Source organism: Tenrec ecaudatus, chromosome 9 (genome assembly GCF_050624435.1).
Source record: "Tenrec ecaudatus isolate mTenEca1 chromosome 9, mTenEca1.hap1, whole genome shotgun sequence".
Lineage (NCBI taxonomy): Eukaryota > Metazoa > Chordata > Mammalia > Afrosoricida > Tenrecidae > Tenrec > Tenrec ecaudatus.
This window is the reverse complement of record NC_134538.1, coordinates 152,212,625-152,230,155: the sequence shown is the minus strand read 5'-3', so window position 1 is coordinate 152,230,155 and position 17,531 is coordinate 152,212,625. Positions and strand designations below refer to the sequence as shown.

General features: G+C 50.0%; 1 protein-coding gene across 1 annotated transcript in view; it reads right to left on the bottom strand.

Moving 5' to 3' along the window:
• EXOC4 (exocyst complex component 4) overlaps positions 1 to 17,531 on the bottom strand; it is a 718,575-nt gene that overhangs the window by 673,444 nt on the left and 27,600 nt on the right. Inside the window, exon 4 of the mRNA XM_075558685.1 lies at positions 1,551 to 1,735. Coding sequence (XP_075414800.1) covers positions 1,551 to 1,735 — 185 coding nt within the window. The remainder of the gene's footprint in view (positions 1 to 1,550; positions 1,736 to 17,531) is intronic.

The following is a 17,531-nucleotide window of genomic DNA, read 5'->3' as shown; positions in this document are numbered from 1 at the left end:
CCCCATTAGCACCGCGCAGAAGCAATGTGCTGGCTATACATGGCCACACACTCTCAGGAACGTTCAACAAAGGACACGCCTCTGGTGATCAGCAGGTCCAGGCTAGGCAGCTGTGCTGATCTTGGCTTTGTTCCCGGGTCTCTCAGCCTACTCCTGGGACCAATGCCATCTTGGTGATGGCAGAGATACAAGGGACATCCCCAACCAGGCAAGGGCATTTCCAGCCTTTTCTTGTGTCACATCTGTGATACATCCCGCCCACCACTGACATATCACTTCCGATTCATAGGGATGCGACAGGGCAGATCTGAAGGGTTCTGAGACTCGACATCTTCCCAGAAGCGGACAGCCTCAGCTGTCTTCCATGGGGCAACTGATGTGCTGGAAGCACCGATCTTGGGGTTAGCCTCCCGGCACTTCACCCACCTTGTCACCAAGGCTTCTTCCTATTGACCAAGGATGGGTCACAGCCAGTTAGGTGGGCACGGCCCAAAATCAAAAAGCAGGAGGTAGACTCCTCCCACTGCAGTGATGGGGGAAGGCGTGAGGATAATCTGTGGCAATAATCTAACCTACCCCACTATGATTCTCACAGCTCTTGAAAATCCTCAGCTTCAGTCTCTGAAAGGTTGATCTTGCTTTAGAATTATTTTTTTCAAATTCTCGCTCTTCTGAGATCTCAAGGTCATACGCCTTTCTCCCTATGCTGCAGAGTATGTGCATAGGACCAGAGTAACAGTACTACTGTAACTTGACCCAGCGTGGAAGGACACACTCTCTGTACCTCCAGCCACCCAGAGGGACCGTCCTTGGTGGCACCATGAGCACCACCCCCCTCTCCGTGGAGGAGCTGACGGGCAGGCACTACATGCAGGTACTCGTGAAGGCCCGGCTCCCGTGCACACTCCCGAACTCAGTCGTACGTGTACCTGGTGAGAGCAAGGAGGACTTTCTCTCTCTCTCTCTCTCTCTCTCTCTCTCTCTCTCTCTCTCTCTCTCTCTCTCTCTCTCTCTCTCTCTCTCTTTCTCTCCCTCCCTTTCTGTCACCGCCTCTGCCTCAACTGAAAACACACACACACACACAGAGTTGACAGTTTTCCTTTGAGAAGTCCTCGGCCTAAAAGACTCCATTCCCAGCAGACGCCACACCCAGTGCTCTGTCTTCTTGTCTACAGCTGGATGAAGTGGTCTAAGCACACGCATTTAAGCGGACAGCGCTCGATGCTGAAGATCCTAGAGCTGTTCCGAAGGCACGGCAGAAGGACACCTACCTCTCACACGGACCTATCCGATGGACATTACTACCGTGCACGTTCCACTCTCTTAACTCGGTCTTCTTCTGCAGCAGATCTGATTAACCTAATGAATTCCCCTCGCCCACCTACCGAATAAACCACGCCCACTGCCATCGAGTCCATTCTGACCCAGAACGACCCTATAACCAAACAAGCCAAACTCACTGGCTCCGAGTCAATTCCAACGCATCGTGACTCGTAGGACAGGGTAAAACCCACCGCCCAGCATCACAGCACAGAGCTACTCTGGCCCACCTGACTGTGCCTTTGTCCTTGCTCCGCTGCACGACACGGCCCGTGGACTTGATGTACAGGTGGCGGTGCAGCTCATCGATGAGCACCAGGTGCAGGTTCATCTTCTTGCTGTGAAGCTCCAGCCTGAGGTCACTGAGCCCTTCCACCTGGAGCAGGGGGCCCTCCAGCGACTCCACCGCCGACACCTGAGAGGGGAGACAGGCAGCTGAGTGGGGCAGCAACGTGGCAAGACTGCCAATCAGTGTTGAGAATTTTAAAGGGCACCATGAAACAGGCGTTACAAGACGCTCATCAGCAGACCCTGCCCTCTGCAGAGCATCACATGGAGAGGCAGCGGCCGGCCCTTGGAGGGCCGATCATTTTAGATGATGCGGCAGATGACAATCTTGACAAAGGCACTCATGAAGCCCCACCACCAAGCTGCACCAGATAGCTAATCCCAAGTAGCCTGCCCATTAATGGACATTTGTAAAGTGACCTCTCTACTAATCACAGTATTGTAAGCATCCCACCGACGAATGCTTCAAATCTACTTTTCATCAAAGGCAGCCTCTTAGGCTAGGACCAAATACAAGCATCATATGTAAACGTGTTTCTCGTTGGCGATTCCCAGGGTGCTCAGGAGGCAGAGCCTGCTACCACTCTGTGAGTCTGCACAGAGACGCTCATTGTCTCCTGGGGCTTCTCATACAGGGAGAGGACATGCATTATTTACAGCAGCGGTTCTCCACCTTCCTGATGCCACAAACCTTTCATACAATTCCTCGTGTGGTGGTGACCCCAACCATACACTTTTGTTCACTGCTATTTCATCACTGTCATTTTGCTACTGTTATGAGTTGTCATGTAAGTATGTGATATGCAGGATATATTTTCATTGTTACAAATTGAACACAAATCTAGCATAATGATTGATCACAAAAACAATATGTAATTATATATTGTGAAATATTTATTTCTAATGACAAATAAATGAAATGTTGTCTTGGAGCATGGTGTGGCATGTGTAAGAGTCTTCACGCCGGGTACTCGGATGTGGGCATTTCTGCATGTGGGCGGACCCACCTGGAGGCAGATAGAGGACTGGAGTCTCGGTTCCTAAGACCATTGGACATATGTGTTTCCCAATGGGCTTAGGCGACCCTTGCAAAAGGGTTCTTGGACCCCCAAAGGGGTCACGGCACACAGGTTGAAAACTGCTGTTTACAGGGATCTACTCTGGTCACTGATGGCACGTGAGAGGAGGAGATTTCAGCTATGTGCAGGAGAGAAACTGGGCAGGGGACAGCCAGGAGAAACTCCTAATTTCAGAGATTTGAAACAGGAGGGCCTGGATGAGTGGCTTCAGTATAAGAACGTCTATACCACAAGGTCCTAAGTGTATTTGGCCTACGGTTCTCTATCCAGGAAAAACCAAACCACCCTCTCCCCACCCCCACCTCCTTCAATGAAAACTTTTGTACTATAGCTCATAATCCAGGATAAAATGGAGCTGTCTGCTTTTGCAGTCCCCTGGATCATTCTAGAGCATCCTCCCCACCCCCCTCTGGGGGGCCAGTTTCACCTACTTTGTGAAACACTCCAAAACCAAAATCCAAGTTCACTGCCATGGCATCCACGCTGATTCACAGTGTCCCTACAGGGCAGAGCAAGGCAGAACTGCCCCGTGGGTTTCCAAGCCTGTAACTCTCTATGGGGGCAGAGAGCCTCGGCCTTCTCCCAGGGAGCAGCCGGTGGTTTCGAACTGCTGGCCTGGTGGTGAGCAGTCCGACTTGTAACCAGAACATCCCCGGGGCTCCTATTCACGTCTATAAGATTATATTTAAGGCTATACGTGTAACCCTGTCATTGGGGAACTGATTTTTGTTTGTGAGATTTTGTAGGTTTTTTTTTTCCTTTTCTAATGTAGTACATGCGGAATCACGTTACATTTCTCTTAGGTCTAACGAGGTTGGAGAAATATGCGGGATACGCATGTCCCAGTGGACTCCGCTGGTAAAAACAGATGGGATGAGGCATGCAAAAAACACTCATTTGAACACTGCCTAATTCTGAACCCCAAACCTTCCTTCCCAGTGACCAGACGAGCTTCAAACAGTTCACAGGAAAATGCCATTCTCTTCTAATTCCATTTCCCACGAATGTCCTGAAGCCCCATCAAAAACTTTCAGGCCTTATCTCGCCACACAGAAGCCCAGAGAGACAAACGCTCCACACTGGGGCACCTTCAGGACGCACCGCGTCACACAAGCACCTCGCAACCCAGCAAGATGCTGCAGTGAGCCTCTCTGCTGTCTGCCTACTCCAGGGTCCCCGCAGTCGAGCCCCGGGGAAACGGCTCCTTAGAAAACACGAGTGGCACTTACGTGTTCCGTGGTTGTGACGGACACAAGGAGGATGTCTATTTTTTAAAGACAGAAACTTACGGTAAAGATTGTATTCTGGGTCTTATTCCTTGGGAGATTAAAAAGGGGGTGGGGAGACAAGGGAATAAGATTTTCTTAAAAATAGAACCGAGATGACTGCAAGTTGAAGCCTACGGTTTGGAAGAGAGCACTGCCAAGCTCTGTCCCCTGCATGAGTCGTCGTCAGCATTCCCACCAGGAGTGGGCGACAGCAATAACTAACCCTGGGTACTTCAGGGCAAAACCACTCCATGCAATTACGAAGCTGCCGCAAAAACACAGAACGCATGTGCACGTGCCAGAGCAAAGCAGCAGATCCTAAGAGCCACAAAGCCTCCTGGGAAGCAGGCCTGGCTCACAGATGGCAGCCGAATATGAAGAGGGCGCTCGGAGCCATTGGCAAGGCCTGTGCCAGCTCTGTGGCGGCGCACGCCTAGCAGCAGCGCTGGGCTCAGGCGATCGCCGCCGGTGCATACACTCAGCACTCGGTGGATGATGTGCTCTAATCAAATGTCAGAAGCAAATAGGTTTCCTTGAGTTCCGCAAGAAAGGATGGCAGCTGAGAGTGACAGGCCCGGGGCCAGCTCTGCCCTCTGAAGCCTGCCGGTTCATTTTCACACCGATTGGCCACTGCCATGCGATGGGAGCCCCTGGGCCTTGGGCAGGCGGCTGGCAATTCTAAATGGAAAGGCAGCCGCACAAAATGACCACTGTGTCCCCAAGGAGGAAGGACAACAACCAACTCATTTACACGCGCGCCCCGAGATGGATTTTTCACTCAGGTCTCTAGCAGAGACGGGAGGCCACGCTGACCTCCTGTGACTCGCAGAGCCAGGAAATGGAACAGAACTTGGGAAACCACTGGCCCGGCGCACAGCCTTCGCCCTCCAGGTAATTAAATCCCGAGGAAAGTGACGCTTAAAAAGCAGCCACTGCACCTCCCCTCTCACTGTGCTGTGTGGGAATCTGCATGATTTTTAACCCATACAGCATATGGGCCAGATGCGGAACTCTGGGACACTGTCTGGAATTAAGGAAGAAAAGTAGGGGACACACAGCGTGGGGGCTGCACACAGCGTCTCGGCTCAGGAGACGGTGCGTGGAGCGAAGTGACCCCGAAGGGGCCGCACGGCGCCTCAGCGGGCAGGGCGGGCGTCCTTCACAGAAGCGATTACACAAGCATCCCAATGATGCTTCATTGGCACAAAATACAGGTATACAGACGTGAGGGTCTGCAGAACGTTCTTGGGAAAATTCCATGAGCTTTCCATTCCATTTTCCCACCAACTTCCGAAAGCCCTCTTGGGTGTGCGTGAATATGTACACAACCAAGTGTAGTCTTAGAGAGTGATGATTTGAAAACCTCAACTCAAAAGAGCCTCTCCCTTCTGAAAGAGAATGCTTCTTTGATTGCTGTTGTTTGTTGTTTGGGCTTTCCTGTGCCAAGTCTATTTATAAAGCTTTAACAAAGGAAGGTCGGCAAGATCCTGGTCTTCCTCTAGTCCACCCTCACTAAGTAGGGCTCAAACCAGTTTGACAAAAGCAGCCGTGTAATCTCACATCTGCTCCCTAAAGTATCCGTTTGGAAAGCTGGCATTTAGCTTATCTGAGTAGCTGGACCAGAGTTCAGCGCCTCAGAAAAATGTGGTGAGACAGACAGCCAACCCAACCCGTTCCCATCAAGCTGAATTAGACCATAGCAACCCTGCCACCGGGTCTCACAAGCGAGGCTGTACGTCTTTAGAGGAGCGCCACAGCCTCATCTTTCTCCATTAAGAGCAGATGGTGGGTTTGAACCGCCAACTTGTGGTTATCAGTGCAACGCTTACCTGACAGCACCCTGTTTTAGGGACGGTCTTGTTAGCGGCGGTCGATTCTGTTGTCCGGGGGGTGGGGGCCTGGTTTCCAGGTATTTATTAAAGAGCCCTGATGGAGCAGTGAGCTTAGTGTGTGCTTCCTGCCAATGTGCAGGTGAAAGATGAGGCAGTCTGCTCAGGTACCGCCTCGGAAACCCTACGGGCAGTTGTAGCCCATCCTACAGGGTCACGAGGAACAGGAATCGATCCAGTCGCAATAGGGTTTTTGATGTAGGGCTTTTAAAAAAGAAAAAGATGCTGTCTGGTCCATTCCAACTCACAACAGCCTCCTGTGTGTCAGAGCGCCGCTGGGCTCTCGGGGGTTGCCAATGGCCTTGGCCTTTCCTGAGGTCCTTCTCCGTGGATTCAAGCCTTTTAGTTGGGAGCCAAGGACGTAGCTGTTTGCCCCACCCAGGAACTCTTACCTGGGCTTTACTAGAAGAGAAACATTCAACAACCATCCATACTTAGCAATGTGCATGACCAATAAAAATATATCTAAATATAAGGGGCGCCTAAGGGCTCACAGAAACACCCCGTTCCAGCATGCACGGGAAGCTGTCTGTGGGTGGCTTACTTCACTGTTTTCCAAGTGCAAGGCCTGCAGAGCACTTTGCAAATATCACAGGGACCAGCAAGAATGCAGCGGGATTAAAGTCGACAGCAAGAAAATGGTCTCAAAGATTAGTTGCTTTAAGGAGTTATCAATATTTGGTTCATGTCACAAATATATATTAAAAGCATATAGGACAAGACATAGCAGATAAAAGACCAAACAGGTAATATCCAATGGGTCAGTTTCTCAGAAAATGCATCTATGTTCAGTGTGGTGGCAATTTGGCTGGGTCAGGATTCTCAGTGGTTTGGCAGTTAGGACCTAAGCAATTCCCCACGATGTGACTTAACACAATGTCAACACCATAATGGAATCTGCTACGAGCAGCCAACCAGTTGTAAGATGATTAGGGTGTAACGCAACATCCTTGCTCTAATCACAGCCCTGATCCAATCAACAGAAAGGAAACTTCCCCCAAAGTATGGCTGCTTCCAATAAAACAGACACGGTGGAAAAACTTGCTTGCTTTTTGCTGGGTCTGAATCCTACATCTGGCTCACCACCTCCAGTTCTCGGCACATAAGCCAAAAGCCCGCCATATTGCTTGCCAATCCTGGGAGTCATCAACAACCTGTTATTGGACCTGTCAATCTTGAATTCATTCGTTTCAGGGGCCACAAGCCTATTGTCTTCCTAGCAAGTGGGGGGTCATCGGCACCTGAAGTTAGAGAGTTGGGTAAAGCCTCCAGCCTAATTAATGTCTGACTCGGGAACTTGATCTGCCTGGTTCTACAACTGTGTGAACCATTTTTATGATATCAAATTCCCTCGGCGTCGACAGATATAAGCTTCACAGGTTTTGCTTTGCTAGCAAATCCAGCCTAGGACAGCATCTACACACAGAGCAAACACCAGCCACTTCAGGTCACAGGTGTTCTTGAAAGTGACTGCCCAACATACCTGGGGATTTCCTACAGGCATCGTATTCCCTAATGATAAGCAAACAAAGAAATCCTGCTGTCCCCAGAGTCAATTCCACACACAGGGACCCTACAGGGCAAGGCACCACTGCCGTGCAGGGTTTCTCAGGTGGCTATGCAACACCAATTAAATAGACTTTTTCTTCTACATGGGTTGAAGATGTGGATATGGAAGGGGAGCTACGATCAGCAAGCACTCCGCCATCCCTTCCCCAAGTGCCTAGTACCATCTCCTCAGGGAGCGTTAGGGTGAACTCTGCAACAGTGGGAGCTGAAACGGATAACGTGAATCTGGTTTAGAGTTGAAAACAAATACGTCCTTTAGGATTATAAAGATAAGTAAACATTTCCAAAATATTTTGGCATCTGATATTGAGCAGGGCAGTGTGTTTTGTGATTAGAAACCTAAATACACAAAAAATGTAAAGAAATCGTTTCTGCGGCTCAAAAAACAAAAACCAGCCAAAGCTTTAGTGACACGTAGTCAGGGACTGCATGGTCCCTCCAGGAATCTGGCGTTTGGGGCGGAGGATGAGCCTAAAGGAAAATCTTTGTAATTCAGCAACGACTCTAACACAGTCCACTGCCATCCGTCCACTCATAGGAGTTCCAAGGCTGTCAGTCTTCACTGGGGCAGTCAGCTTCCGCTGTGTCATGCAGAGCAGCTGGTAGGCTTGAACCACCGACCTTAGGGTTAGCTGTCCAACACTTACCCAACAGTGCCACAGCATCCGTAAGGTTCCCCACCCCCACCCCGAATATCTAGCATAGGGCTTCAAAAAATACATGGAAAAATGGAATTAAATGATAATGGGAAAAAATCCACTTTCCCATGAATTTTTTTGAAGCTCCTTCATATTTCCCAATGCTATTCCTGTGTAAAATACAGGAAACTACCCTTCCCTGAAGGAGCCCCGGCGGCACCCTGGTTAAATGGTCAGCAGCTAACCGGAAGGTCAGTAAGTGTAACCCATGGGTGGCTGGGTCAGGAGAAACATGTAGCCGTGTGATTTATCGAGAGTCTACAGGGCAGCTCTACTCTGTCCCATAGTCTCTAAGAGCAGCGAGCAGCGTGGCGGTGATCGGTTTGCTGTTGGGTTTCAGTCCGCTTCAATAAAGGAGCCTCTGAGTGCTCACCTGTCAAGCACAAGGTCAGCAGGTGGAACCTACCAGCTGGCTATAGTGGGAGAAGGATGTGGCCATCTGCTTCTGTGGGGACAATGCCTTGGAAAGCCTGGGGTCAGTTCTTGGTGCTGCTGAGTCCCAGGCAGGATGCACTGGAAATCCGCATCCAGGAGGACACACATACACCCCACCACCACCACATCCTCCAATAATCAAGCGTCTGTCTCCTGCTTATGAGATAAAAGGATTCAACCAGTCAATGGAAACAATTCTGGAAGAACATCCAAGTTGCCCATTCTCCTCTGCTTCACTGAGCGCTGGTGGCAGAGCGGGTTACTCATAGTGGATTACGCACTGGGCTAATGGCAAGGTCAGCAGTTTGAAACTACCAGTTGCTTCATGTAAGAAGGATGAGGCTTTCTAATCCCATACAGTTCCAGAAACCCCCAGGGGCAATTCTACTCAGTCCTATAGGGTCTCTATTAGTCAGAATCGACTCAATGGTGGCTAGTTTGGTTTCGGTTTGGGTTTTCACCTGAGAAACTTTCTCTTATCCCACCCCCATCCCTGGGCTCCACACCAGGGCTCCTTCTGCCCCCTCCAGGGTTCCAACCCAAGGTTCAATGCAGCTCCGGTGAATGCAGAATGAGTCAGACCCACGTGGCCCCGGCAGGATGACATTCACCGTGCCTGCCCTGAGAACGTCAGATCCTTCACTGCCAACCATTTCCTAGAGCTTTTCCCATCTTGCTATACGGTGTTTCCCACTGCGGCACGCTTTCCCTTTACCACACAGAAACAAGGCAACAGGGAGTCCAGAACACGGCTGCTTCTGTCTGTCTGTCTGTCTCTGTCTCTCTGTCTCTCTCTCACACACACACACACACACACACACACACACACACACACACACCACGTCATCCATGAATCCATTTGAACCACATGCAGCGGGGCTTTTTCTGGATCAGAGAAATTATGGAATGCTGGCAAGCTCCAAGGGCTCCGTGGAACAGCTTTAGGAGCAGGGCTTCCAGCCCTGCTCTTCTAGAACACCGAGCGCCTCCCCAGTCCTCGACGCCAGAAACAGGGGGATACTCTGACTAGTGGGACATAACTCGGTCACAGAAACCCTCCGCGATGGGAAACAGACGACGCGAGCACAGGTTCACCAACACCCCACCTGCTCGACACCCGCTGAGGGTGCCAGCATGAGCTCACTGGTCACTAGAGGGGACACGAGTGGAGACAGGGTTAGATTACTCTCTATGAGCAGCCAGAGGTGAAGTGATGGAGGCAGGGTGGGCAATGAAGAAAGAATGAAGGATTGAGAAAAGGGGCCTATTCCAGGCTCGGGGCTTTACTGCTGGCTGGGGGCCTCCTGGGGGATCTGGAGGAAGTGGAGAATCTCTGATCCCAGCATCTGAGGAGTGAGTCCCCTAAGAAGATGCTCACCCCAGACTGAGGTCCTCAGGGCTATTGACCGGTTTGGTATTTAAGATCTGGAGACATCCCCAAGGTAACCGCAGCGTCTGGAGGCAAGGCCAAGCGCCTGAAGCAAAAACACGCCTGACGCCCCCTCCCCACACTCCGCAGCTAATCAACAGTGATCACAGCCACCATCAGAAATGCCCATTCTCAAATCAGTCCGATAGCAGCCCATCGATTCATCCAACTGTTGGGGGGGGGGTGATTCTCCTGATTCCATGCCCCCCACCCTCACCCCACAGCTACACCAGGACTCCATTGCCCTCTCCTCGCTGGTTACTGCCAAGGTTGCGGCCTGTTTGTTTGTAACTAATAAGCCTCCATCAGCTCCCATGAAGGCTCATCATTAGCTGAGCTAACTCGGGGAGAGAGGACTTGTGGTGCATTAACAGAGAGGCGCGGCCCGGGTCAGGGGGTGGCGATGTAAATGAGGCGACATTAGGTGCTCGGGGCTTAATGCAATAGACTGCCTGGCTGATAATGGGATGTACTGGATAAAGCAGATGAGATGAAGTTATTGATAAGTACAGCGGGGGAGGGGGCTGGGATAAAGTGCTGGCAAAGAAAGGCCTTTTGCCGGTGAATTTCTTCTGGAGAGAATTGTCCTATCCATCTCGGAAAACCCCCCTCAGAAGCGATCAACCAGGACTTCTGGCCCCGGCAAAGAACTCGCCCCATTCCTGCGCGAAGCCCAGCCTGCTTCGGAGCCCCGCCATCGCGCAACAAGGCCGTTATTGACTTTCCATTCTTTTCACAGAAAAGTGTACCCTGAGAGTGAGTGTGTGCAAATGTTCATTTTTATTTTTTATAAATCATTTTACTGGGGGCTTGTACAACTCTCATCACAATCCAGACCTCCATCCATTGTGTCAAGCGCATCTGTACATTCCTTGCCATCTTTTTGTTGTTAAGCGGTGCCTTCACATAACATGTGTGTAATCATTTTATTGGGGGCTCATCACTCTTATCACAATCCATCCATCCATCCATCGTGTTGAGCACATTTGTACGTTTGTTGCCGTCATTATCAAAACATTTTCTTTCTACTTGAACCCTTGGTATCAGCTCCTCATTTTCCCCCTCCTCCACGCACCCTCTCTCCGTCATGAACCCTTGATAATTTGTAGATTATTATTTGTTCATGTCTTACACTGAGTGTTCGGTTTTCTCTCCGCCTTTCTCCCCTGGCCCCCTGACCTCTTTTTTCCATTTTGGCTTTGTTTCCTTTCTTGCCTGAAACATCAGGGCATTCTACCACAGAGCGCTCGAGTGTTGTATTCAAAGTCACCTGGTTCTTACGTCTTTGATTTTGCTTTTGTCCCCGCCCACTCCTGAAAAGTCTCTTAACATATGCTAATCATCGATGGCTACACAGGATCCCAGCGTCCAGAAATGAAATGGAAGACTCTTCCCTCCACTACAAGGGACCTTAAAGGGTGGCAAATCCAGGAGCCCCAGGCCAATTTTACAGGTTAAAACAAAGGGGCGCCCAGAAAGGTAGCCCCTGGCTGCGCTTTTACTTCCCCCTTGGAGTCACTGAAGAACCCCGGCTTGAAAAACACTCAGAAACCCAAGAAAAGAGATGGGCCAACGTCCCTCTCATCAAATACCACTTTGTGACCTGACTCCTTCTGATCGGTTTTCAGAAAAACACAATGCTTTTACCCAAAAAATCCTCTGACTTGTAAACACTATGACTTCTTCCATGTGGCCCTGTGCGGACACTGGGAACTACACCACGAGGACACCACAAATGACCTGCACGGTTCCACACACCAGCCGTTCTTCAGGACAAAGCGACAGTCTTGGAAGCCCACAGGGACAGCTCTGCCCTGCCCGCCAGGTTGGCTGAGGGGCGGAATTGACTCCACAGCAGTGAATTTGAGTTTGGTGTGCACCTGAGAGGCTGAAACTTGCATCTGTGTATTTTCACAAATTCTACTGTAACAGAAATTCTTGTACCTATACTTTTAAAAAAATCATTTTATCGGGGGCTCTTATAACATTCCATTCATCAACCATACTTGTACATAGGTTGACATTAGTATTTTCTAAACATGTAGTTTTTTTTGTTGTATTTTTTTATTAAATACTTTTATTGGGGGCTCTTACATCTCTTATCACAATCCATCCATCGTGTCAAGCACTTTTGTACATATGTCGCCATCATCATGTTCAAAGCATTTTCTTCCTACTTGAGCCCTTGATATCAGCTCCTCATTTTACCCCCTCTCTCCCTCCCCCTCCATTTCTCATGAACCCTTGATAAGTTATGGATGATTACTTTCATACTATCCTCTGTCACCCTTCCAAAAAAAATTTTTTTAATGTTGCTGTCAAGTTGATTCCAACTCCTGAGCCCTGTGGTGTTTCTGGATCAGATGTTTTGGAAATGGACCACCAGCACTTTCTGATGAGGCTGCCAGGGATGGATTCACACCCGTAACCTTTTGGTGGGTAGCCAAGTGCCTATCACTTACAACAAACACCCAAGGACACGCCCACTTAACACTGTCCGGTTAAAATTCTACATGTTGAGTTACAAGTGCAAAATTATTACCAATTTAGGGCTTCTGATGCATAGGGCCAAGTTAAAAGGCTTATACGCTAGATAGCGGTTCTCAACCTGTGGGTCATGACCCCTTTGGGGATGAACGACCCTTTCACAGGGGCTGCCTGATTCATCACAGTGGCAAAATGACAGTTATGAAGTAGCAACAAAAATTATGTTATGGTTGGGGGTCACCACCACATGAGGAACTGTAGGAAAGGGTCATGGCGTGAGGAAGGTTGAGCACCGCTGCTTGAGATGGTCTAATGTGTTCGTGACAACTTCCCTGATGACATGAAACGATACCTCGCCCGGATGAGAACACTACCTTGTAAACGCTTGTGTGAACGCTTGCGAAATCCGTCATTGCTCCAAGCTTCAGATTTCTTCCATTCCCATTTCATCCAACACCAAAACCATAACCCACTGCCGTAGGTCGATTCCAAAGCACACTACCCCACGTAAGGTTTCCAAGGCACTGTACATCATTACGGAAGCGGACAGTGGGACCCTTCCACTGAGCAGCCGGTGGGATGGAACAGCAGACCTTGTGGATGGCAGTCTGACGCTTATCCAGGAGCGCCACCAGGACCCCGTCCATTCCAAAGGGGGTTCCATAAAGTGAGCCTGGGCCCCTCACCCCGGGACACAAGCCAAGACACTAAGAAAGACACTTTCTCCTAACAAGTGTCCCAGAGCCACTTACTTGTGTCATCCTACTTGCTATTCGGGGGCAAGAGAGAGCTCCTGAAGGAGGTCTCTGAGAAGCGCTTCAGGCTCACACTTAAATGCAGACAATCCCACCCACACGCTGCAAGAGGCCAGATCCAGTAAAGATGCTAAGCACTTATGCAGCTCTTTGCTAACGCGAACGATTAAAATCCCACAAAGTGGTGCGCAAGGAATATGGCTCTGCATTTAGAGCTGGGCGACCGCGAGTAATTGGTCTGGGAGGAATCACAGTAACAAGGTCCTCGTGCCTTATGGGGCCCAGCAAGGGCACCAAGCATCACTCTCTGGTCATCGCCATGGAGCCCGGAGTTCCCATCCGCAACCTGGGGAGGCAGAGCAATTTGGTCCCATCCGAAGGGAAGCTTCAAAAAGGCAGTGGAAAAAATGGAGTTGAAAAGTTGAAAAATGAGGCTGAAAAGCCAGGGGCTGTCTCCATGAGCTTTGTGAGGACCCACATGTGTTTCCCACCTGGCCAGAGATGCTGACTGACGAGGCAAACAGAGGCCACGAGAAGTCCGTGTGTGAAGGGCAAGCAAACCCTGAACTGTGCCAGCAGCTGTCCAGAGAGGGCCTGTGCATCACTGACCTGATCCCTCCTCCTCCACACTCACGTGTGTCCACCCATACACACGCACGTGCACACACACACACACACGTCGACGATCTGGTTCAGACGGCTCATGTAGGGCAAAAATGCTGCCCCGCGCTATTTCTTGTCTTAGTGCCTGCAATTGGGTGAGAGGGATGATGATGATGATGATGATGATGATGATGATGATGATGATGATGATGATGATGTCGTCGTCTACACCATCTTCAAGGTACTGTTATCAAACACCTTATAAGTGAGGATACACAAATCGCAGAGAAACAGGGTGCTTTCCTTGTATGGGGCCAACCCCCTAAAGAGCTGTGAGTCAGACCAGAATTCAGACCTGCTGGGTCTAAGCTCCCTTTTCCGTCCACTGTAACAACCCACCGTACCTGGGCACCCTACGCCCATGAACCATTAGGTGCCCAACTTCAAGCCATTTGACATCAGCGGAGGGTCAAGCGAGAACAAAGGTGAAAGCTGCAGTTCTGGGGACCAGGCATCAGCCCCAAACTGGGGAAGCACCGACGTGACCAGCAGACGTAACTCATCCTGACCCAGACCCCCCAACCTGTGCCCCCACTGTACTGAGTCACAGGCAAAGGCTAATCGGCTCAATCCCAGCTCGGCGAGAGGATGGCACACAGCAGCACAGCTACATTTTGAAAGCGTGGTTCCCTAGGAGTTGTGTTGCTGTCGCTAGGTACCCTTGAGGCAGCTGCCACTCACAGTGGCCCGTGTGCAACAGAAGGGGACACTGCCTGCAGCTGGGGCACCCCATCAGGGTTATGTCTGAGCTCACTGCTACAGACACCACCAACCCACGACTGCTGCTTTCCCAAGCATGACGTCCTTCTCCAGGGGCTGATCCCTCCTGAACACGTGTCTAATGCTCAAGAGACAGAGCCTCGCCATACCCACCTCTAAGGAGCATTCTGGCCACACGTCCTCCACCACAGATTTGTCTGGTCTTCTGGCAGCTCACACACCCCACTGCCATCAAGGCATTTTCTGACTCACAGAGACTCCGTACCACATAGGGTTTCTGAGACTCTACGTCTTGACGGGAGCAGAAAGCCTCGTCTTTCTCCTGAGAAGCAGCTGGTGCGTTTGAACTGCCAACCTCGCATGTAACGGCTCCCCTGGCAGTCCATGGAATACCTGATAGTTTGCTCACATCGTAATTCAAAGGCATCATCAGAGTGGGCGTGTGAAATGACCTGAGGATGACCCATTCACTCTATTCCACGGCACAAGCTGCCCCTACACCAACAGTCCCACGGGTGTCCACATCTAAGACTCACCGAGAGAGCCTCACAAGCTGACCATGCCCAGTCCCCAGCGAGGGGGATTTCATCAGTTTGGGGTGTGGTCTGCCTGGGTCTTACAATTCTTGAAAGGCCCCCTAATTGGCAGGTGAGGTGGGGGGCTCAGGACCACACAGCCAAGCCAGATGAGGAAATTGGTTGAACCCGGAATGGTTGCGTGCAGTAAACTACAATTTCTATGTTCTTGCAAATAACAGCAGCAGCTGAACGAGGAAAACAAAAGAGTAGGAAAGCTGCCTCTTTAGCCAGGTGCCCGTCAAACTGGCTGGCTTTTTAGAACCCCATCTGCGAGCGCAGACAGAGAGCAAAGGCCGTGGCCATAAACTCCGGTGCTTTTCTTCCAATAAGAGTACACGGCGCAGTCTCATGAAGCCTCCTCACTTGTTTGTGGCATAAGCATCAAGGTTTGTTCATCTAACACCTACAGTTTCTGCTTGTGCTGCATCCCTTTGGAAAGCCGAGAAGTAGGTATTTGGAAAAATGAAACTCCAGACTCACTTGATTTGAATTCTGACTCACGGCCACCCTGTAGGACCAGGGTACAACTGCCGTTGCAGTTTTCCAAGATTATAAATCTTTACGGGAGGAGAAAGCTTCACCTTTCTCCTTTGGGACAGCTGGTAGTTTTGAACTGCTGACCTTTTGATCAGCCTACTATGCCACCAGGGCTGCTTGAGGAAACAAATGAAGGAGGCACAGAATTAGGGGTCTTGCTCCCACACCTGTGCATGTGACAGAGCAGACTAGAGCTATTTTTGAAGAAAGACCCTATCTTGGCCCCCAGGAGTGCCTTCAAGACGACAAGCAGTCCCTGGGTCCCAGATGTTTGACTGTGTTATCAACCAGCACCTGATGGGTTGAGAGTACCTACCACAGCGGGGTACGTGATTCGAATTAGCAAATCAAATGGGTGCCACTTTGCTAAGAGCACCGAGACCTTACTCTACTACTGTACGATGATGATGATGATGATGATGATGATGATGATGATGAAGGTGTTTTAGAGTAACTAGAAGTGTTTCTTTACTGTGTTTTATGCATGGGGTGGTGCACAAAGACTGACACTTGACTGACATCAGATCAACACCATGCCTAACTGTTCTGACTTACTTACAAACTCAACTAACAGACACTCGGGAGCAGAGTCCCTGGAGATCTAAAGCCTCCTGTATGAAGGTAGGACGAGGTGTAGGCCCACAGAAGGCTGGCGTAAGAGGAGTAAAACGTGTAGCCTAGCTCCAAGAAGGTTTCTGTCCCTCCTTTGCAAATATAATCTAATATCTCATTAAATCCTATCAACAACCCTTGGAAGACATATATTAATTACCATCAACTGCTACTTTCAGCAAAGACAAACTGACTGCCAATATGCTGACTCATAGTGACCCCATAGGGCAGAAGAGACCTGCCCTTGTGGGTTTCGAAGATGGTAACTCTTTACAGGAGTAGAAAGCCTCCCGTCTCCCTCCAAGCACCTGGTAGTTTAGAACTGCTGACCGTGCAGACCACAGTTCAATGTATCACCACTCAGCCATTAGGGCTCTGGAATTAACCGCTAGTGGCTGACAAATCAGAACTTGTTTAATGGTGTTTCCAAGATATTGACTCTTTAAGAGAGAAGAACCCCATACACCTGTTCTAACAGAACCACCAACCGGGACGGCCCGGGTCACAGAAAGCCTTCCTGACTGGCTCCCAACACCAAGAGGAAGCTGCTGCGCGCGTCAGCATCCCTCTCCCGGGAGTTACTCAGTCATGGTGTGCTAGAACCTGCGGCTGGAGTGTTCCCGGTGATAATGAAACCTGTAACAAGGCAGCGCCGGCCGTCTTCTCAAGACAATTGGGGAATTAAAATTTCAATTTAAATTTTAATTAGAGGTCTGAAACATGCTTCACTGGCAAAATTATTTCAATTAATGTGAGTGGGATAGAAAAGACAGGCTGCAGAAATGTGATGCGGCAACCAGAAATTATGTCATTAATGTGCTTGCCTCGGCGACACCGGCAAAGGTCTAATGTGGCCCGTGCATATCGCTGAGACGCAGCCCGCAGCCCTGTTCCCAGCAGGGGGGACAGGCTCTTGGCAGAGGCCAACAGATGCTGTTTACTAAGAAGGCAGCAGAAACAAAAGGGGAAGTCTATTTGCAGGCCCCTCCCCACCCAGGGTACCCCATCCAAAATAAATAAATAACTAGCTATGCCACCCAGAGGCCCAGCTTAAAGCGGCCACGGGGGCGGATGGTTTATTTACTCTGCGCTTATTAACCTGGTGCCGATATTAAATTCACTGGGCAGCTGCACCTGCCTTCCAGTGGCCATTCAGAATCTCTGGATGAACAAAATCCAAGCTGGTCAGATGGATGTGAGGGAC